The following is a 24,354-nucleotide window of genomic DNA, read 5'->3' on the forward strand; positions in this document are numbered from 1 at the left end:
TGGTGGAATGACCTCCCCCCCCTTCAGAACTCCTGAAATTCTGTTTACTTTCAAGAAGGGTCTGAAAACTCACCTTTTCCGGACTCGCTTCGTCCAAAATCTCTCCAGCTCATGTATGCTGTAAATGTTTATGCACCGTAACTTTATGATCATCCCCAGATAAGCGTTTACACAGCCGCTACTCCTGTATTGTATGTAAATGTTTGTCTACCTTATATACAAAAAAAATTGTGGGAAGGTTATCAGGATTCATCTATCCTTTGTTTTATGCACCTACTTGAGCAATGAACATCGGTGCTTGAAGTGGAAAGAAACAAACTAGGTTTACTTAAGAATCACATGTCTGCAACTATGTCTCTTTCTCCTAATGTAATGCACAAATTTGTGTTTTTGCAGAGATGTACACTGCTTTGGAGTAAAGCATCTGCTAAATGAATAAATAACTTAGGCAGATAAGATAGATTACACACACACACAAACCGCTTGTCCCAACCAGGATCGCGGTGAAGTGGAGCCTAGACCGGCAACACAGGGTGCAAGGCTGGAAGGGACACACCCAGGATGGGATGCCAGTCCTTCGCAAGGCACCCCAGGTAGGACTTGAACCCCAGACCCATCAGAAATCAGGACCTGGCGAAACCCGCTGCGCCACCGCGGCCCCCCGAGATAGATTAGAAAATGTATTTTCACAAGAGAGTAAAGTCAGGTGGTGCAAGATGTGCTGACATACTGGCCTGTTCTGTTTCTGGATCTCGTTGGTCAGACGTGTTTGTGTGCGCAAGTTTCCTGCTTCCCCATAACAACTAGGAGCCAAAGTACCGTATAGAATATTATATTAGTTAACTCAGCAGATGGGTTAAGGGTATCAAACCCGTACTTCATGAGGATGAATGTTAACCTGTTCAAACACCAGCCAACCAGGATCAGATCTGAGGTCTCTGAGCTATACTTCTTGGTGTGATTCAGTGTTTTAATGTCACCCCACCCCTATTTATGAAGCAAATGACATCAGACTTGATTCTGTCAGTGCAGTATCTTTGTCTGGATTTAAAGGGGATTAGGAAGGGTTTCAGGATGGGAAAATTTAATTGGTTGTACACTGATTTACTCCTGGGATGAGAAAATCCCCAGAGTGGATGATTTTTTTAGCTGCCTGAATCCTTAAGTGTCTGAAGATTGCGTTAGGAAAAACACCTTGGCAGAGTATGACACCCACAGAAAGTGGGTCTGACGTAACTTTAAGAATACTGGTACAACGCTGATCTCATACAGGAATCACAGAGCGTGCATTCCTGCATGGATGTGTGGTGATTTACAATGCCAGTTATGCAGAAATCTAGGTAATCTTGAAGGTTTCTTACACTTTTTATCACAACAAATTTTCTTTAATTTTACACAAGTCTAAGCTCTAGGCAGCTAGAATTCCTGCTGTCCATGTGTTAAAAATACACAAACATAGTGGATGAGCCTCTGTATTGGGATCATTTCAGCAGCGATGTTTTGTTCAGGAGCTCAGTGGTTGTAGGGTGCATGAAGAGAGCACATGGTCCTGAACTGTGCATCGATTGGTTACCAAGGATTAGTTTAATTAAAGAGTGGCAGGTGATATCGGTTAAGAGACAAATTGTGCTGATCTTAACAATCACCAGATCCTGGGGCAGCCTTCAGCTCTCAGCTGCATTGCTAAGTTTTACAGTGCAGGTGTTACAGCCTCCTGACTAGAAGGACATGAGTACTGGAGCATGGGTAATGGTTTTAGAGGGAGAAGCTGAGGGCTGTCAGGAGAATGTCCGAAGGCTTTATGGAAAATGGAGAAAAAATGTCCCGTCAGTCTTCCAATAAAAAGCACCTCAGGAAAACACCACTTTTAATGTGTAATGATTAATGATTTTTAACCTGTTTTTAATGCTATATTTTCTGTGTCTTTACCTGACAAGAAGATATTTGTCTCTTTATGAACAGTGGTACCTTTAGGAAACATGAACTATGAATTAACAGTTTAATTTTCTCTCTTATTTAGAAAGTACATAGCAAGTTATAGACAGTTATTCTGGAAGATTCCGCGACTGTCAGGACAGAAATGCTGGTCTTCTAAGAGAGCCAGAAACATGTGTCCTTTACCAGGACAGAGCCAGCAGGATCTTTCCCCATGGGAAAGAAGCTTTTGGGGATGAGGATGTCTTAAGTTGTGTCCCACACATATAATAATCCTTTTCAAGGTGAAGAACAACTTGCCTGATCACATAAACTTTCTTACTTTGCTTAACAGAATGCTGCATGTGTTTTCTACAACACTTTGCCCGCAAAATTACATTTTTAGGTGTAATAAAGGTGTAATAGATGTAATAATATTCCTCATAGTGACATTTTTGACACTGTTCCTAATTCCTTAAAGCAATGTACAATTCCAAGTGAACAAACGTACATTTCAAAACAGCTTCAGATGAAGACCAAAGACCTTAACATTTCATATTTGGGCAAAGTTGGTGTCTGTAGCTGTAGGCTCGAAACAGACACATGCATGTGCTGAACTGTGGTTCTGTGATGGTGGTTTGTGTTGTGGGTTAGGTCAAATATGACTGTGAAATTCTGCCAAACCTGAAGGTGCTGTGAAGAAAACTCGAGTAATTAAGATGATGTCTTTACAGGATTCTTGCTTTGAGAGCATAGGATCCCCACACAGATGACATATACAGTTTTTTCACAATCCAGTAGTGCTGGTGCCTCACCACATCTATGCTGTGTGTTTGGGCATGCTTCTGCGATGAGCTCTGCACCACTGTGGTCCTGCTTTAAGGCAAACATTTATTGATATTAAATGAATGGTTAAGATGCTGAAGTATGCATTTAAAAAGTTTCAACTGACTGTTAGGCTTGTTGACCTCACTGAAAGAGTGATTGAGTGCAGCATGTAGTTATGTGGCATCAGAAGGGTCGACTGGCTGAAGTTTGCAGATATCGCTGGTTTTTGGGGTTCTTGCGCCATCACTTTGACAATACTGGTACATTTTGTGGAGGATTTGGGTCCCTCCCATCAGTTCCTTCTGGAACTGCAACTGAACCAAAGACCTGTTTTGGACATGTTAATGTTAAATCAGTGATAAAATGGTCAATCCTATGTTTAGCTTAATCTGCAACTGAATTTAGCAGATTTATTTCATTAGTGGAAGTTAAGTTCTAATTAAAGGAAAGTAATATAATGGTACACTGGAAAGATGTTAAACTGTGACTTTCTCTCCTCTAGGAGTGCTTTACCTTCTTGAACACGATGAAGAGTATGTCTTCACTCTGCCCAGCGCCTATGCCCGCTCCATCCTCACAGTACCCTGGGTGGAGCTGGGGGGAAAAGTCTCCATCACTTGTGCCAAGAGTGGCTATTCTGCCTCTGTCACATTCCACAACAAGCCTTTTTATGGTGGCAAGGTCCACAGGTGGGGCTTCATGTTTCTGTGTGTGGAATAAAGAGAAAGAGTGTTGGTTGTATCACAGATTGATAATAGTAGTTAGTAATTCCCATTAATTGGATGAAATGCACCTTGAAACCATTTTCCTTTGTCATGTCCCTGGTTAAATAGCACTTTACCCAAGCTCCAAGCCTCAGCAATTGTAATAAATAATATTTGGTAGGACTGGCAAAGAAAATTAAATGCAAATAGTGCTGCATTGTCCAGTCAAATTGAATTATTATTGACTCAATGTTAACACAGCTTAAATGTATGAAAAGACTAAATTTAAAGGTACTATGTCATCCAGGTGAGGGGGCGTGGGGGTGCCCTGTGTTGCCAGGATAGGCTCTGGGATAGGCTCGCCTTGACGCCGCTCAGGACAAGCGGCTTCAGCCAGCGTGTGTGTGTGTGTGTGTGAGATCCAGAACATAGAGTAAAAGACCTTGAACTGAATGAAAATGCTCTTTCACACAGGTTTTTGGCTGTAGATTGACACTATATCATTAGATTTCAACAATTTACATCTCAACAGCAACAGTATGACAAACATATATTTTGCTTTTGTTTCATCAGCTGAATATATCCAACTCTCACCTAAAAGGGATTAATTGATTTTATGAAATCACCCTATCATGCAAATTCCACTGTTCTGTTTTATTCCATTTTTATTTAATACCACTATTTCTTACGGGTGCCTGTATGAAAAATATGTTCAAAGAAAATGAATGCCAATCCCAAAATAATTATTTGGGTGAGGGATGCTGTGTAATGTTTGACACTACGTTAACGTTTATTTATTCTAAATGTTCTTTCATTGCATAGTGTCTCTGTGCGTTGCTGAGTGCAAGACATAGTACGCAATGAATAAAATAATGTTTGTGGAAGTAACATCATGACATAACTGGGCAGAAATGCCATTATACTGAATAATATGCCTCTTGTACAATACTAGTTGAAAGTATGTGAACCCCCTTTGTCCCTTAGTTTTACCACAAAGTGGTTATTTAATGAGAGCAGTCTTTCTCATCTGATATAATAGATGTGTCAATACCAATTCCATATGTTGATTTAGAGGAAATCATGTGTGTAGTAGAATGGGAGTAGTGCAGATGCAAAAATAAATGAACCCCAATTTGCATTGGTTTAACAAAGTTAAGATGTGTAAATCAAAATCATTTATTCTTTTTATGCATTCATTTAAATATATTACATAAGAATGATGACCCTCAAGATTTCATATACTTTCAAGCAGCACTGTATGTGACTAATTCAGGTGGTGTCATTTTTTTCTACAGGTGTAGGATGATGATAGCACCGTAACTACTAGGTCCATCTCCTTTCAATATTGTTAGAAATTTCTTGATAATTCCAGTATACTTGTTAGATTTGTCCAACCATATGACGGGCATAGGCATCATTTTAGGCCTTTAAATTTTTCAAATTCCTCAATTAAAAGCAGTATTTTTGCATACCAAAGGTACTGCTTTCATAGCATTTATGTAATTTCTTAGGTCTCCTTTATAAAAATATAACATTTTGTGAATAAATGCTGTGGTGTGCAGTACACTGGGTTCGAATCAGGCAAAGAAGAATGCACAGGCAGTGTTCATTTCAAACGTTTTACTAGCACATCAGCACACAGGGAAATAATGCTCTCGGTCTGAGGACCTCTTTTCCTCAAGGACCTGCACACCAAGCCAGCCTACCCAGTGCCCTCAGGCTTTTTCTTTCGCACTGATTTCACCTTCCTCGTCTTCGGTGTTTAACTGCTCCCAGATTCAGCTTGTCATCATCCTGTCCCATCCTATTGTGACACCAATGTGGTGCGCAGCACTCTAGCTTCAGATTGGGCAAAGGAGACACAGGCAGTATTTAATGCAAATGTTTTATTAGAACACCTATACATAGAGAACCAATGCTCTCAGTGTAAACACCCCATTTCCTCAATGACCTGCATGCTAAATAAGCCTTCCCAGCCTGCTTAGTACCCCCAGGCTTTCTTTCCTACTGCCAAACAGTCACCCCTTTATTTTGCCCATAAGTCCCCCCAGTGGTTGCACACTTACTTTACTCACATTTTTCCCATAATGCAACTATTTACAATAAACAGGTTTCCCACCCAAACCCGCAGTAATGCCGGTTGTACATTACATTGAGTTTTTATCTTTTCAATGTTAATTGTGCCTTCATCGGTTCTTTTTTTTTTTTTTGAATAACGGTGTCCCTTAATTTTGATTAACGTCAGTTCTGTAATTTTTTTTTTGTTTTCTTTTGTACTTTTTATATTTTCTACTTAATCTCTACTGATGTTATTTTATTTAAATTGACATGAAATGGGAGTCCATGAAAGGTCCTTTATGAACAAACAACGTTATTATTATTATTGTTGTTGCTGTTGTTCTCAAATGTGGAGCTTTGCCCTGGCAGGGTCACAGCAGAAGTGAAGCACAACTCAACCAACACCATTGTGTGCAAGGCCCAGGGAGAGTGGAACAGGACACTTGAGTTCACCTACAACAGTGGAGAAATCAAAGTGATTGACACTTCCAAACTGCCAATCATTAAGAAGAGAATTCGGCCTCTGGAGAAACAAGGCCAGCATGAGTCAAGGTCAGTGTAAGATGCCGGGATTTTGGAGGAGAAAGCTGATAGGACCAAAGCATATTAGGAGTTCTGCCACCCCCACATGTTAAAGGACTGAATGTCTAGCACTTTAGTTCATTAATGCAGAGGTTTTAGATGATGAAATGTCAGCATGACAGAAGCACTGACTAAATGGTGAACTCAGGTTTTGCATACGATTGTTTGTGCCTGCCCGTGTACAGTATACTGCATATGTATATACAGTACATATCTTTGTGAAAGCCTGTAAGCACCATGGAAGCAAGCTGAATTAATGGAGTCACACACCTCTTCTGGATAGGCGCACTTTACTTTTGCTTGTAGGCTCAAGGGTGTAATCACAAATCACATTCACTTTGCAGCAGGCAAATTTTAGACAATACAGTGACTTGCAAAAAGTGACAGAATCACACATTTTACTGAAGAAAAAATGATGGTTTAAAATTGCTTGTAAAAACTTTCTTGATAGAAAACTTATGTTCACCGTTAATTTTGAATAGTATTATTCTGAATTAAAATATCACATGGAAAGAAAAACACATTTTTTATTCCAGTAAAATGTATGATTTTTTTCAAGGTTCTGAATACTTCTGCAAGCCATTGTAGGTGACCGAGGAAATTTTTTTAAAAAGTAATGAGGTAATATGCGTTCATAGGGAAACAAATTGGGGGGGAGGGGGATATCTTACGCACAGCCTTTTGTAGCACAAGAAGCCCATGTAGTCTTTTCAAAGTGTTATGCTGATGATGCACTAACACTGAAGGCACCTGTCACAGCACATGATCATGACTGCGCTGATCTGCCCATTTGCAATGGGATGATCTCACAAGAGCATTCATGTTTTTGTCAGGAGGCTCTGGCAGCATGTGACAGCAGCACTAAAGAAGGGCAATATTGATGGTGCCACAGAGCACAAACATCAGTTGGAGGAATGCCAGCGGGCTGAGGAGAGACAGAGAGCAGCTGCCAATATGCCCTGGAAGCCCAAGTACTTCGTGAAAGAGGTCAGCCCTGTTCCCATGTCCCACTCACTGCAGATGATACCTTGTTCCTTTCCGGTCTACTACTATTCCATCTTTGGTGTCCAGCTGCTTCGCCTCATTTCACCTCTGTGGCCATTGCTGTGCTCTTTCTTGATTTTCCTCTTTGGGTTTTGCTCCTATTGAAGAAGATCAAGTTAGGTAACAATGAGAGCAGTAAAAAATGGAAATCCAAGAAATTTATTACCAATAAAAGAACAGTCTGGCATGACCCAGGAATCAGCTTCCTTGAAATTGCTGTGTGTGAGAAATTTGCTTTGACTTCAAATAATATTTTTAAGGGTGGTAAATGTCAGTAGTGGCCATTGTTCCAATAGACTAACTCTGACATATAGATCTTGTAAAACTTCCCTGATTCTTCATGCAGGATAAGGCTTATAGTCAGGTTTTCTCATTGCCAAGTGCTGGTTTAAATTGGAAAACTGGGAATTGTGTTTATTTTGCTGTAACGTGTGTTAGGGATGCATGGTACCCACCATGGTAAGTAGGCATAGGTGTTGGTACCATCCCTACATCTTACATATGCCTTGGTGACATTTCTCACAGTTGCAGACTGTAAGGCAAAGAGAAATAAAGTGTAATAACATCTAGGCGGAACCCATAATTTATAACACACACACACACACACACACACACACACACACACACACACACACACACACGCTGAAGCCACTGCTCCAGCAGGCTGATGCCTAACCCAGAAGCATGGAGCTGGAGGGAGAGGGGACACACCCAAGATGGGACGCCAGTCCGTCACAGGGCATCCCAAGCGGGACTCGAACCCCAGACCCGCCAGAGAGCGGGACCCGGCCAAACCTGCTGTGTGCCCCCCCCCCCCATAATTTCTAATAATCTGTAATAATTAATAGATCAGTACTGTTCATAATGTTCATTATTACAAGTGTAATTATAACTAATGATGGGTCCACCCTGTTACACTACTGTGGACAGCTGGTAGTGTAGTGGTAAAGAGCTGTTGCCTTTGAACTCAAAGGTTGTGGGTTTGAATCTCATCTCTGGATGTAGTACCCTTGAGCAAAGTATTTACCCTAAATTGCTCCAGGAAAAATTACCCAGCTGTATAAATGGGTAAATAAATGTAGGCAGATTAACATTGTAAATCACTTTTCCAAAAAGTGTGGGGTAAATGAATAAAAGTAATACTTCATAATCCACTTCTGTGGCTGCTCTCTGGAAAACTTCGTCCTTTGTGCAGAGGATTTATTTTTATTTTCATATTTCAATGCTGCCCAAGGTTAAAAAGTTTAACATGAAAGTATTTTTATTTAGTATAGTTTTCCAAGATTTTAAAAGCTTTACCCATAAATAATCGAGAGGTATTTGTTTTTATCAAGCTTCCATCGATTCATTCGATTCGATTGTGCAGATGATAAAGTCAAAAGTAGCCTGTAGCTGCAAACATTGGACAAGTTTATGTGAATCGACATAATCGAATAGGGAAATGTGTAGATGAGATGTTTAAAATACAGTAAATAAAAGTAAGTTTTCAGGTTAATAAAAACTAACAAAGTAGTGTTACTGCGTTGTACTTGTAGTAGCATCGTGTCAAGTGCATTGTAATCCTTTCCAAAAAAACACATCGCACGAGTAGGTGCACAAGACTAATCCTGATCACCTTCCTACAAATTTTTTAAGCCACAAACAAGTTTAAGCCGGTACACAAACATTTACATACAATGATGACTAGCGACTGTAAAGGCTTATCTGGGGATGATCATAAAGTTGTGTTGCATGAATATTTACACCATACAGCTTGAGAGATCATGGGCGAAGTGACTGTGAGTCCGGAAGGTGAGTTTTTTCAGACCCTTCTTGAATGTAGACAGAGTTTCTGCAGTTCTGAATGAGAGGGGGACACCACACCACAACAATACACTTACCCGGAACACGACGAACTGCAGCGACGATGGTCCTCCAACGCAAAATATAATGGACAATGACAGGATTGATGGCTTCCACTCTATTTAAAGGGTCGGAGCGGAGATTCCTAATCGGAACTACAAGCGAGCAAAACGAACAAACGGATGCGATTAATTGATCGACAAGGTTAAGCCCACTCTACACTACGTACGGGACACATAATTGTTTAGCTTTACACATGCGCCTTAACAAACCGCAAATACAATTCAGCAAACAAATTAGCAAAAATACCACACAAACACACAACCGATTCTCTCGCACAACGGCACGACAGAATGCACGTCGGGGAAAAATGGTAGCAACAATAAACTTACCGAAATACGACGAACTGCAGCGATGCGATGGTCCTCTAACGCAAAATATAATGCACAAAATTAATTTAATGTGTAGGGGAATTCCAACATGTAAATACCATTAGTTTCAATACTAACAATATTGTTATGCATAGCATAGGGTCGAAACAGTATACAGGATAAACAGTACATCAAGAAAAAGAAAATATATCCACATACACAGAGCAAGGGCTCAGGGTTACAATTCATTCTGTTCAATTCGATTTATTTTTATAGAACGCTCTTCTCACCAGTGACAGAGCGCTTGAACACAGGCATAAGGCAAAGAAACAAATACGTCAGAACAAAGACAGTTGACTACAGACTAGCATACAAATGCTTTTATAACACTATATAGTACACCTACTGGCTACAGAGGAAAAGAACAAAAAACTCCCAAGTGAAAGTTAAGGAAGAAAAAAAAAGAGTTCCAGTGGCTACCCACCCCTCTTGGGCATTCTAGATTAAATAAGATTTCTAAGTCAGTTTACAGGTAATAATGACATTGTTGCTGTATGGTAGCTTGATTTCACAGTTCAGCAAGGTATCTTGTCCATCATGGCAGCTGCTTAACATCTTCAGTCAGCATGAGGTGCTTCTGTAACAGCTGGCCGGCCACCTCAGGTCTTATTGTACGGAAACAATACTCAACAAGAGTATATTTTTAATAATTTATAGCTTAAAGAAATAAGTTTAATACATTTTGGTACAGAGCTGGGAAAAACAGAAATACAGCTAACTGGAATTAAACTTTGTGGTGATAAGTGAACATGTAAGTCTTTAGTGTGGATTTGAAGACTGAGACAGGGTATTTCTGACAATAACTGGTAGACTTTTCCACAATTTTGGTGCTCTATAGCTGAAGGCATTACCTCCTACTGAGGTCTTATTGATCACAGGTACTTCAAGGTAACCCACATCCAATGAACAAAGATATCGTCCTGGGATATAAGAATAAATAATCTCACAAAGGTAGGCCAGAACAATGCCATGTACTGCCTTATATGTCAGAAGTAGGATTTTATAATCAACTCTAAATGGAACTCTAAGTGTAACCCATAATTAGCTAAAGACATCACATGTGATGGGTCATCAGCCTTAAATGAAATCTATAGCTGTGTGTCATCGGCATATGAGTGTAAGCTTATACTATGTTTTCGAATAATATCACCCAATGGTAACATATAGAATGTGAATAATAATGGACTTAACACACCATTTAGAACCGTGGTTGAGATGGAGGGGGTACAGTCATCAGATTTCAAAGCAAATTGTTCACGGTTAGCTAAACAGGAGTCGAACCACTTCAGGACCGTACCTGAAGTTTTCAAGTCTAATAAGTAGGATACTATAATCTACAGTATCAAACGCAGCACTCAAGTCCAGTAACCTAACAATACAGATCTGACCAGCATCGGAAGAGATGAAAATATCATTAACAACATGTGTGAGCGCCGTTTCAATGCTGTGCTCAGTCTGGAAACCAGACTTAAAGTTTTCAAATATATTATGATTAAGATATTTTATAATTTGGGAAGCTACGAGCTTTTCTAAAATTCTGGATAAAAATGGTAGATTGAAGATGGGTCTATAATTACTTGGATTCTTACAATCCAGATCTGATTTGTTAAGTACGGGTCTAATAATGGTGACTTTAAAAACTTTCGGAACACAGCCACTAAGTAGTGACATATTAACAATATTGACAATAGGTTCTACAAGCACGGAAACTGTGGCTTTCAGTAATTTAGTGGGGATTGGGTCTAAAGGACAGGTAGTACCTTTCACAGAGTGAATTAGCACGGTAATTTCCTGTACAGTTATTACGTCGAAGCTACTGAAACGGTGTGGAAAATATTATCTAATATTATCATCATCAGAACCGCTTACACTGGCCTGGACTGAAGTAGAGGACATGATGGATGTCCGGATGTTCTTTAAGTTATTATTGACAAACGACATAAATTCATCATTAGTAATGGAAGCAGAAATACATAGTTTATCTTTGTGTTTACCAGTTATGTAATCGATGGTATTAAGCAAGAAATTAGATTTTTTTTCTGATTTTCAGCGTTATTTTTGCGTGGCATTCGGATCTGACATATAGTTAAAATTATAGACATGACAATGAAAAATACAACTTTACGAAGTATTTGGAAAATCTGCAAACTAATTGTTTTAGGAAATATTACGAGAAAAAGTGATTGTTATTGAATAGTATACTTCTTAAACTAATCTTATGTACCCAGCTCATAGCAGTTCTGGGAGGAGAGTTTTTATCAAAATATTACAACAAGCACAATACTTCAAGCAAGCGATAAAATCAAAATGGACACTGTGCTGTCGAATGGCACAAATGGGCACAAATGTAACACTAACGAAAAAATGCATTTCTTTGTGCCATTTGTAGGGGGTTGACGTCACCTGGAACCATGAAGTTAACCCCCTACAAATGGCACAAAGAAATACATATTCAATGCATATTCAACTTCATGGTTCCGGGTGACGTCATGTAAAATACTATCTTTTATATTTAAAAAGTAAAAGACATAGGACTGCAGTTCGAATGGCACAAATTGGCACAAATGTTGCAATAACAAATGCGCTAGAATTTGAGTTTCTTCAGCATTGTAAGGGGGCTGGAGTGAGGTCACCTGCCATATAAACAACCTTGAATATCCCCAGAACCAAAGGAGATAGAACCGCAGTTTGAACGGCACAAATCAGCACAAATGTAGCACAAACGAATGAGCCCCAATTAGAGTTCCTGTGGCGTTGTGGGGGGCTGAAGTGACGTCACTTCTGAAATAAATAAATGTTAATATCTCAAAAACTCCAATGGCACAGAACAGCACAAATGTAGCATTAACAAATCATAAATTGATGGATGAGATGTACTGCCCATAGATGACCTGTTCTGCTGAGTGTTTGATTCCTTCCAGCTTGCTGGTATTTGCCCTCTTTCAAGGTAACGGCTGAATCTCTCCGCGAGAGCTTTCCAAAGCATCTCCCCTCCTCCTTCAATTATTTCTGCGGTTATAACATCCTTTCCAGGGGCCTTGCCGTTCTTCATGTGATGTAGCACATCATTGGGGAGGGGCACTGGGGGGCCAGTGCCACTCCGTGCCACCCCTTTAGACATGCTCCTGCTCTACTGAGAAAGCAATCTCCTCCCCAGGATGGTAGTCCAGCATCTTTGTAGCGTGGTTTGACCTGCCAGGGCATAAGCCCCTCTACCATAGCTGCCCCATGGTTATTGTCACCACTGTGAGGCAATGAGGTAGGATTTTGCACCATGGGGGTGTAATACAATAAGTGAAATTGTGATATTTAAACAAAGCTAAAACAATGAGGCTTGGCAGATACAGGGTGGTACAGATGACCCAGACAGGATTACGAAGGACTTCTATAGACAGAACAGGAGCTCAGGACTGGACCAGATCCACACTGCAACAATATCATAAGAAATAGATCAGGGAACACCAGTTAACAACAAGTAAAGGGCTTGTCACAAATCCACAAACTAGTGATCTCACTTCAACCCCTTTATAGCGCTGGGAACCGATCAGGTTAATTGAAAGCAGGTGTGTTTGCTTAATTACATGGATCTCAAGTGGTGCCTCTAGTGGACTTTGTGACTTTTACCACCTAGAGTTGTGACAGTATGAAAGTGCCCAGAGAGGCTTTGCATTTAAAACATAGCTGAGATGTTCCTAGGAACATCTGGTGAAGGTGTACTGGAGTAAGATAAATTCTGTGAATGAAGTTTGAAGTTTTGTTCCTGGATGCTAAGAGAGGTGCAGGCAGGGAAGACTTCAGCACCTATGGATGGCCATTCATGGTCGCTCAACAAAATGTCATGATCCTGTTCCCAACTGTCCTTCAGAGCATCGAAAGAACAAGTATCAGCGCTTGATAAAATATATCATGCAGAAGTTATGCTCCTAGAAATTTCTGCTGTAATGAGCTGTTTCTCAGCTTTTGATAATTCTCTCCATAATTTGTTTTCCTTTTTTAAGGCAGCAATACAATGACAAAGTATTTATGTAACAATTTTTATGCTCTTGTGAACTAAAATTGACACCAGTTTATGCTAAAATATGGCCATATCCCATTAAAATGGACGAAATCACTTAATCATAAAACAAAATTACTTACTCTATTAATTACCTTAATTACTCTGTACTGATTCAGCTGTTTTGTAACTATAACGTACCTTTGTAGCTATAATTACTCTATACTTAATACATGTTTACAAAGAAAATGTACATACAGATGGGTGATATTTGGTGTTCATGTATTAATTCAACCTTTAATGAGAAAACAGAACAGTAAAGACAAAAGAAATCAATTAAAACAATGTAAATGAATTCACACTCATTGAACAAGCTGACACGGTTTAGACAGTCCAAATGGGGCTATGATTACTGAGGTGATACCAGGTAATACAAGTATACCAGTTATAATGGAGGTTGAGAACTTAATGTAGGATGAGTATAAGTAAATATGGAAATACACTGTATTTACAAGGAAATGCCTTGTAAACTGAAATGGGGTAAACCCAAATTCTTTTAACCCAAATATTCATGTCTTGATGGCTGACTGTATTCAATATATTTAACTAGAAAATGAAAACCGTCTTCATATAAGTCCCTGTCCTTCACCACTTTCTGTCTTGTCATTAACTTTTTCATGAATAAAAGGAATACTCCCAGTGGAAATCACTGCACCTTCCTTGTGTCCTGTGTGTGATGATGGCTTTGTTTGTATGTTCAGGGTGAAGGCTGGGTGTACCACAACCCCCTGTGGAAGAAGCACTGACATGCAGCCATCCATCACAGAGCCCTGCCTCACTTTGGAATGTGGATAAGTCTTCTCTGGATTCGTGGGGATCAGAAAGAACTTCAGGTTGATGTGGGCCCCTATCTATCCATATACACTCCTGGCACAAATTGTGTCATCTTTGGAAGTGGCAGGGCAATGCATGCTTGGTGGACCACTTGGTGGGTAGAGCTTTTTAAAAAATAGTATTAGTATTTCAAGAAGAGTTTTTGTATTTTTCACTTTTTTGCACACAAACTATTTGAGGTGATTTGGCCAATGGTATTTCGCATCCTGTGTCTGACACCTCGCTGGAATCCCAGCAAGAAGAAGCAATGAAGGGTGGTGATTTAGCTTGGAGTTGGGAAACTGCAGCCAGTGAACATGAAGCCCACAATGCCTGTCTGCAGCTGGAGGGAGAGAACAGGGGTCTTCTCCATGAAGCAGAGCTTGGCATGTTCTTGTTTTCTAATACTCACAAATTAGCTTGAATTAGTGAAGTTATCTGGATATTAATGTTGGATCTTGTAGGACCGTTTTCACTCAATAGATCCATAAAATAGGATTTGCAGGTAGTCCTCAACTTATGAAATGCGACTTATGGCAACCTGAACTTGAACGGCTGTCCCATTAACTTTATTTTATTTTCGAGTCCCAATAGTTATAATGTCCAGCGCTGTCTGCTCCATCTGCTGTAGGATAAGATCAGCTGGCCACACTGCTACAAGGAACCATATTTCTTATTGACTCAGTCAGTACATCTATCAGCGATTGTTTCATTTGCAAAAATGTTGTTTTATTTATGGAAAACTTCATTTGCAATTTATTTTTTTTCTACAATGGCAAATGGGAGTTTTGTGTTCATTCAGAAAAGAAAAAGCAAAAGAAACAAAGTGAAAATAATAGTACAGCATAACAATATAATACTGTATGATTATTATTTTTTATTGGTATTATTTTAACATGAATACTATGTGAAAGAATTTGTCAGGGCTGTATTATACAATGCAGCATTCATCCATGTTAATTGTTTACAGCGTATCTTCATTGTGTATATAATAATTGTAAGGGGATTTGCAACTTATGAAAAGGTCATCAGAAGTCCGTTGTAAGTTGAGGACTACCTGTATAGGCTTTTAATGTGAATCTTCTAGTAGGAAGGCTTGACAAAGATAGTGGGCTCTTTACAGCTCCTTAGTTCCTGCTCTTTGGTTGTCCACTAGGCACTACCCCCCATTTCAGCTGCAACCACATCCACTTTCATCGATTCATTTAACAAACACTTCTCTCCAAAGCAACTTACAAGGTTGAGTTCCTATAACTACCCATTTATTTATTTACCCATCTGTACATTGGTAATTTTACTGGAGCAATTTCGGGTAGGTACTTTGTCCAAGGGTTCTACAGCTGGAGGTGGCATTCAAACCTGCAACCTTGGGGTCCAAAGGGAGCTGCTCTAACCACTACACTACTAGCTGCCTTATCAGTGTCATCCAGTGGTGCCCTTTGGTGTAAACACTGGTTTGATCATATACGTACAGGTTTTTGACCAGTATATTACTCTTTATTAAGTTCAGATGAAAGTACAAGAACAAAGTACGATGTCTGAAACAGGCAGATGTTTCTGTTATACTTCTATTAATATATATGTATATACTGTAGATTACAGTTAAATGGGCCATTGATTAATTGGGGCAGCTGTTTATTTGGGACAAATATTAAAGAACAAAATCAAGCTGAGAAAATTCCCAGAATTTTTTGCTTATTTTGGAGACCGTGTTGTTTAATGGGAACAGTGATTGCTAGATGGCGCTCTTGTGATCACTGCAGGCGTGTGGCATGTGAGCTGACTCACTTGGTAAACAAACACATGTATTCAGACAGCGTAGCTATTTTTGATACTTCTTTTGATTTTTGATTTAGTAAAATTTCAGACTCTTACCAAGATGCCATGAAGACATTTGATGCAAGCGAACAAAACTGCCTTACTTGACCGAATGAAATGCTAGTCGTCTAACACCAGTCATGGGTGGGTAGTGGAGTGTAGAAATGTATAATCAGGCATGTGAAACAGCAGGAAGCAGCAGGAGCAATGGGCATCTCATGAAGGGCAACATGTAACATACCAAAACAATCAATAAATTCCTGCAACATCATTTATTGTTAAGAACATCTGTGTTTGATACATACATTAAACTGAATTGAATTTTATTTTTTTAGTATAAATTTTTTGTACCATTTTTGCTCCAGAATTCATTTAAGTGTTTTTGTTGCTCAGTAAACAATAATTTGTTTTACACCTCTTTAATCTGTGCATAATTGGGGTAGCCACTTAATTGGACCAAGAAGTATTCTAGTTTTGATGTGTCCCAATTAACCAGAATCCACTCTATTGTATATGTAGTACATTTGTGCTTGACTTTAACTCAGTCTGCATGTTAGCTCTGGCTTCCATAGTCTAAAGATGTGTTTTAGGTTGATTAATGTCATTAAATTGCCCTTAATATGTGTGTGCCTGAGCGTGTGCGTGTGAGAGACTGCCCTTGGCTGTTTGGCTGTTGGGCTGTTCTTTCCACAACGTACTCTGCCTGACACTCTATTCCAGGATAGGCTCCAGACCACTGTGACCTTACATGAGGACAAGCAGTTATCAATAATGATTGTGTGATAAAATTTTTTACTTGTCTTTTGTTAATATTTCCATTATGAGCAGTACTACAGAAGAAATCTCAGGGGTCTGTTAAGGTATATGTAGAACATACTAACTGGTGTCCATACTGGTCTAGTTAATCCTATTCATCCCAAGTTTTTTAAGGAGGGAATTCTAATAATGTTGTTATATTAGTGACATATACATGCTAGTCAGCTGGATTGACAAGTGCTTTAGAATGTCTACCTCAAGATCAGAGATGAACAGTTTAAACCGTCATTGTCACCAGTTTTCCCCCAGCTTTAGGAGAGAGGTGCTGCTGTTGGACAGCTGACTGTACATACTGAAACACATTACTCCCATCTCCATTGTGGGATGTAGCACCCAGAAAGACCTTTGATGTGGTACAGTCAGTAAGTTCTAAGACTGGCTACTGTGGTTATGGTAGATCTGTTATACCATTACAGAGGTTTTTCTTCTCCCTCAACTTTCAGTTGGGCCTTTTTGTTCTTTCCCCGGTGGCCAGTGGGCATACTTATCGCTCTATAAAAGTACTTTATTATGGTAGCCATTAGTCGACTGTCTTCTTTGTTTGTATCTGTTTTTCTTGCTTTATGCCTGTGTTAAAGCGCTCTGTGTCACTGCGTGAGAAAATCACTCTATAAATATAAATTGAATTGAATTGAATTAAATTACATGTGAGATATGCACGACTTGAAACCACAGCAATGCCATATTGCAGCCAGAGATATGTACTGGCTGAAACTGCTTGACCCGAGCCGGGTCGCGGCGAGTCGGAGCCTAACCCGGCAACACTGGGCATAAGGCTGGAGGGTGAGAGAACACACCCAGGACGGGACGCCAGTCCGTCACAGGGCACCCCAAGTGGGACTCGAATGCCAGACCCACCAGAAAGCATGACCTGGGCAAGCCCACTATACATATATATATATCTATATATATATATAGTCATTGAAAGAAGTTTGTGAACATTTTGGATGCATTCCTGCATTAATTGCTCCTAAAATACAATGTGATTTTCATTTAAATCGTGTAATCTATGACAAAATATCTTAAGCAAAAGAAATTTTACATTTTGGAATTGCCAAAGGACCTTAACTGTGAAATGCTAAGGCAAGCCATACATCCAAGACATCCTAAAAATATGCATGAATAGAAGCAGTTATTACGTAGACAGGCTGGACTAATGTCAGCCATGAAATGATGAGCAGCTGTAAGATGTGCTGAGGTCATTTCAGTTAAAGCATGTTTTTTAAAACTAAAAAATGTTCATATCCACAGATGGTGAATGGTTAAACAACCCACAAAAAAGGGCAACTATTTCTTTTTAATCAGACACTTATTCTTTAGATCCTTTAATCAATACTTATCTTTATTATGACTTTCTGCTATGACATGAAGGTTAGATCACATTTTTACAGCAATTAATGCAGAAACAGACAATCTGAAAACTTTCCATAAATTCTTCCTTTGTCATGTTTGCCAGGGTGATGCGGACCCAAGTGTGGTTGCACAGTATTATTCTATACAGGACCAGCAGGCAGAATGCGTAGTTGTTGTCGTAGCGAGGGTCACCGATGAGCAGACGTTAATACAAGGAGAATCCAAAGTCATTGTCCAGGAAACGAAGCCAATGTCAGGGAACGAAGAGAACGAGGAGACGGGGATTGGGTTCGGGGAAGACAGGAACCAGAACAGGTATGGGAACAAGGACGAGGAGGAAAACAAGGATGCAGGAGAAATCGCAGGAGTGGGTGAATGGATAGCTAGATGAGGTTCCACAACCTGCTCGGTCCGGCATTGTCATTTTATGCTCCGTCTCCTTGATCATCCACAGGTGCGCTGAGTTGCACCGAGGTCGTGGGCATGACATCCTTGCTATTAGTTTTTGGATAAGTTAATTAATCAATTCATAATGCTAATGTCTGTGCCTTTTCATTTGTAACTGCGAAGTTAATTTATTTAATAACACTGGAAGTTTCCCTTCAGGTTACTTTTATCTTCCCAATATTTCATATGACCTTAACAAAAACAAATTGATACATGTGTTTCAGGCTTCAGATTTACCTAAGTTTGAGGCAATACAGCTGGACTGGGATCTAGTTAAATATCTAAAATTAAAGCTATTTCAGGTTTCATTGGAAAATTTTGAATGTAAAAGGAAACCATTTATAATATAATGATATACTATATAAATCTATTATTACAGAGTATTTCTTTACCATGAAATCAAGTATGTAATCGTCGGAAATGAAAAATATAATTTTTAACAGCCTCTTGAGGCACAAAATATAAAGAATGTTCTGGATTAGGTGGAAGAAATGAGATGACTATTATCTCTCCAGTGTGAACTATTAATAAGTAACTTTCTCCTTCTTTTGTTTGCTTTTGAAATTTTTCTGTTTGACTCTGAACAGTTTAACAAGGACTTTTATGTATCACTGCACCTAAAAATAGTGTACCAAAAGGCTGTTGTGATTTAAACTGTAATGGAAGAAAACTAGTGCTACTGGAGGAATGGATTTAAGCAGTACCTAACATGGTATTAAATTTTAATATCTTATGAAAGCCCCGTGACCCCGTATGGGACAAGCGGTTCTGAAAATGTGTGTGTGTGTGTATCTTATGAAAGAAGTGCATAATATCAGCATTATACTAGTTTATGCCACACAGAATAATAATTGTCTGCATGGACCAGAGATTGTTTCATCCACAGACCAGTGGTCTGCTTTAAGAGAAATAATAAGAATTACATAAAGATGTGGGGCAATTGATTGCTTGTTATTTATCTGGTATCAAGCATATTGGTTGGAAAAATGAGACTCACGCTGAGACTTGTAGTTACTCTTCCATGCACCCCAGAAATAAATTTGGAGTGTATTTATTAAAAATCATGTAGATAGAGAAATGCTGAAGGTGCTCCTCTGTTCACCCAGGGTGGCATGCAGAGGGTGAGAGTCATTGTCCATGATGGGCAATGAGTGTGTTTTAGAGTCCTTCTGTGTACCACTTTCTCCAGAACCCAGACTAACTCCCATGACATCACCTGCAGCAATGCCACTACCACAGCATACAGCTGTGTACAACAGATAAAAAAGATTAAAAAGAAAAACTCTTACATGTTTCTGTTGTCATCCACTTTTGAGCCATTTTATGTTAGTTCTAACAATCTCGTAGTGAGAAATGTGTGCTGTCCTGTCTTATTTGAATTTTGAAGCACTTTTGTCACTTGTATGTGGGGATTTTGGTGATCCAGTGAGTTCTGGAAGGTTTTCCAAATGATGTACGACTGTAAAAATTCCATGTACATACCAACAGTTTGAACCGTATAAATCTGGAGAGTATTGTAACAGCCTGAACCAAACTTTCTGCCTGTGTAGAACCTATGCAACTCCTACCTTGTTATTAAGTAGTCTGGTTACTGAATGAAGAAGAGTGTTGTGGTGTCCTAAAGGAAGGTATACCATTCTTTAAAGGTTTTATGGAAACATGGCACTGGAACACTTTGAGTGCACAAATAAAAGAGTTTATTAGGAACAGCAGCTTGTGTCACAATTTCTCTGTTTTTGTTCCCCCGCAAAAAGCCCACCTTAGATCGAGTGCAGCCTATAACAAATTCCAGCTTCAATCAAGAATTGACCAATGACAATTAAGCAACCTTTGTCAACTTACTCCCTACAGGCTGGAAGGAACCTTTCTTTTAGAAAACTCTAAATGATTTTCTCTTGTTATAAAACACCACAAGCATTTACTGAGTGTACTGACTTAATGAAATAAATATGCCATCCCAATCACATTTATTATGTGTTCTGATTCATGTCTTGTGTGTTTCAAATATATGGATATTATTTTTCAGATGCATTTAAAGAAATCTATTCATTGTTACTTTTGCCTGACAGTTTATAGAAAAATACTTTTTTATAATGCATTAATCATATGAAAATTGTTGCAGTTTGATTGCTGTTACGTAATTAGTCCCAGTAGCTTCAGAGTTCATGCAAACAAGTTTAAATTGATCTGTAAAGGTTAGAAGACTTGGTGATTTAATGAGGTCATCAGAATTGCCCCTGGTGTGAAAATTGTTCTCCATACAGTGGGTTATTCCTCTTATCTCTGTGTTACCTACCCAGATTCCTGCTAAGTCAGTCTCCAATGGCTTCTTTAACACCTTGAAAACACCAACCTTGTGTTCATTTTTAAATATTTTTGAAAATGTTCACTGCATTTGTCCCAACCTGGTGGTAGAGGAATGCAGTCCAGGAAGAAACATCTTATTTAATAACACCAGATATGTCTTTATTTCCTGCAGTAACCTAACAAAGCTTATGTAAGACAAAAACTGACCCTAACTATCACTATCTTTTTCATAGATTTTGTCAGTTTGCTCACTGGAGAATATGGAAACAGAGCTCAGCTGCTCCTTGGTCCAAGACTATTTCTAGGGCCATGGAGGAATACGTAAGCAAGGCCTTAGTCTTAGGCATCATCCGATCTTCGACCTCGCTGGCCTCTGCAGGCTTTTTCTTTGTGGGTAAGAAGGATGTTGGGCTGCATCCCTGTATTGATTATCACGGTCTTAACAACATAACGGTGAAATACCCCCATCCCTTGCCGTTGATCAGAGCAACACTGCAACAGGTCCATGGGGCACAGGTTTTCGCCAAATTGGGCTGTCGTCGCACATATAGCATGATCTGTATTTGAGAGGGGAACGAGTGGAAAACGGCCTTTAACACTGCCCTGGGTCACTATGGGTACTTGGTGATACCATTTGGACTAGCCAAGCTCCCTCCATTTCCAGGCATTTGTGAATCAAGTTGTAGCAGACCCACCCGAGTGATGGCCAAAACTTGACTGATGATGGTTTAGTTGATTTATTGAAACTAACTTGACAACCTCCACCAATGTAGGAGCTGGTGTAAAAAAAAGAAACACAAATATTTAACATTTAACTTCCATTCCGTCCTTCGGCAACATCAGAGTACACTATATGTTAAACAGCCGTAACATAACCAACTCATTTCAATGGACAAAACAAGTACAATTACATAAAATAAGAAAAGAAAATATTTACAACAATATACATGTACAAGAGCTAAATAATTTATTTAATATAAGGATTAGCAACCTTCTGAAGAGACACAAGGTTTGTACATGTACACACACACACACACACACACACACTTTCTGAACCGCTTGTCCCAGACAGGGTCACAGGGAACCCGAGCCTACCCGGCAACTCAGGGTGTAAGGCCGGAGAGGGAGGGGACACACCCAGGACGGGACACCAGTCCGCCGCAAGGCACCCCAAGCTGGACTCGAACCCCAGACCCACCAGAGAGCAGGACCTGGTCCAACCCACTGCGCCACTGCGCCACCACGCCCCCCTTTGTTGTTTACATTTATATTTATTTATTTAGCAGATACTTTTCTCCAAAGCAACTTCCAACGAAGTCTATGTAGTGTTATCAGCCCACACACCTTATTCACCAAGGTGACTTACACTGCTAGATACACTATTTACAATGGGTCACTCATATATACATCAGTGGAACACACTCTCTCTATCACTCACACACTATGGGTGAACCTGAACAGCATGTCTTTGGACTATGAGAGGAAACCGATGCAGACACAAGGAGAACATGTAAACTCCACACAGACCGAGTAGGGATTGAACCCACAGCCTCTCACACCACCCAGGCGCTGTGAGACAGCAGTGCTTTTTGCTATGCCACCCACCTTGTTGAAGTGGACACTTCAGCTGTGGGTGTAGGAGTAGACCTATCACAGAGACAGGGAACCCCGTAAAGCTCCATCCTTGTGCGTACTTCTCCCGTAAGCTGTCGCCCACCGAGTGCAATTACGACATTGGTAAAAGGGAGCTACTGGCATTCAAGTTTGCGCTAAAGGAGTGGAGGCACTGGTTGTTCACCTGTTCTTGGTCCTAACTGACCATCGGAACCTGGAATACCTGAGAACAGCTTGTCGACTAAACCCCCGACAAGCCCAATCGGCTCTCTTTTTCACCAGGTTCCGATTCCATGTGTCATACCACCCGCGTTCAAAAAACACAGAGGCCAACACCCTCTTCAGGCTCTATGACAAGGACCCGGTTCCTGCCACTCCCAAACCCATCTTGCCAAAGTCCTGCTTCATGGCTCCTGTGCGGTGGCAATTCACACAGGACCTCCAGAGGGCCCAGGAAGAGGATCCAGAACCAGTGGACACCTCAGAGGGCAAAGAGTACATTCCAGTGGGAATGCGGACGCAGCTACTCCACTGGGTGCACAATGACCCAGCAGCCAGCCACCCTGGGAGCAGATGGATTCTTTCCCTGCTAGATAAGAGGTACTGTACAGGAGTTTGTGGAAGCATGTGAGGTCTGTGCCCAGGCTAAAACCCTGAACCAAAAGCCCACAGGGTTGTTGGAACAATTCCTGGTTCCACCTCGGCCCTGGTCTCACATTCCAGGGGATTTTCACACAGACTTGCCACCCTTCGCTGGTAACACCATGATCTTGGTGGTCGTAGACCGATTCTTGAAGGCCTGCCGTCTTATCCCATTACCTCAACTCCCCACTGCTCTAGACATGGCCGAGCAGCTGTTCCAACACGTGCTTCGCATCTTTAGGCTGAGTGAAGACATCGTGTCCGACTGACGGCCACAATTCATGTCCAGGGTTTGGAAGGCCTTCTGGCAGAGGCTCGGTGTCTTTGTCAGCCTCACTTCTGGGTACCACCCCCAGGCTAACAGCAAAGTAGAATGGCTGAATCAGGACATCGGTCACTTCCTTTGGAGCTACTGCAGCCAGGACCAGAACCAGTGGGTATAGTTCCTGCCGTGGGCCGAGTATGCCCACAACTCACTCTCAAACTCCTCCACAGGTCTCTCCCCATTCCAGTATCTCTTCAGATATCAACCTCCCCGGTTCCCACAGCACCGTTTCCTCTGATGTCCCTGCTGTAGATTCATGGTTCCAGAAGAGAGAAGAGGCTTGGCTTGTGGTTCGGGAAAACCTGCACAAGAGCATCAACCACTACAAACAGCAGGCCGACAAACATCGCCGCACCCTGACCTTTCAATTGGGACAAAGGGTGTGGTTGTCTACCTGTGAAATCCACCTCAAACCTCCCTCTGGAAAACTCAGCCCCCACTACATCGGTCCCTACAAGATTCTTTGACACATCATCTGTGTCACTTACTGGTTACTGTTGCCACCACACTTGTGTAAATGTCCCACTTTTCATGTCTTCCTGCTCAGGCCTTACAGTACCTCCCTGCTCCAGGCTTCCTGAGGAGACTTGACACCCCCTCCTGTAGAGGTGGATGGAGCACCAGTCGTCCGTGCCCTTCTGGCCTCCAAGCGGTTTCATGGGGACCTGTACTACCTGGTCAACTGGGAGGCATACAGGCCCGAGGAACGCAGCAGGGTTCCTGTGTGCGACATCCTGGATTCATCCTTCATTGCCGAATTCC

The 24,354-nt window shown here is 40.5% G+C and overlaps 1 protein-coding gene and 1 long non-coding RNA gene across 2 annotated transcripts in view; one reads left to right on the forward strand and one right to left on the reverse strand.

Moving 5' to 3' along the window:
• osbpl10b (oxysterol binding protein-like 10b) overlaps positions 1-14,967 on the forward strand; it is an 85,193-nt gene extending 70,226 nt beyond the window's left edge. The window contains exons 9-12 of the mRNA XM_018754802.1: positions 3,245-3,431; positions 5,874-6,056; positions 6,920-7,073; positions 14,159-14,967. Coding sequence (XP_018610318.1) covers positions 3,245-3,431; positions 5,874-6,056; positions 6,920-7,073; positions 14,159-14,203 — 569 coding nt within the window. The 3' untranslated portion in view covers positions 14,204-14,967. The remainder of the gene's footprint in view (positions 1-3,244; positions 3,432-5,873; positions 6,057-6,919; positions 7,074-14,158) is intronic.
• On the reverse strand, positions 7,152-9,071 carry LOC108935863 (uncharacterized). Its single transcript, XR_001966238.1, has 3 exons — positions 9,011-9,071; positions 7,586-7,662; positions 7,152-7,228 (listed from the first exon to the last, which is right to left on the reverse strand). It is a non-coding gene; the product is annotated as an uncharacterized LOC108935863 (long non-coding RNA).
• Positions 14,968-24,354: the final 9,387 nt, after the last annotated feature.

The sequence above is a fragment of the Scleropages formosus genome, chromosome 8 (assembly GCF_900964775.1).
Source record: "Scleropages formosus chromosome 8, fSclFor1.1, whole genome shotgun sequence".
In the NCBI taxonomy this organism is placed as follows: Eukaryota; Metazoa; Chordata; class Actinopteri; order Osteoglossiformes; family Osteoglossidae; genus Scleropages; species Scleropages formosus.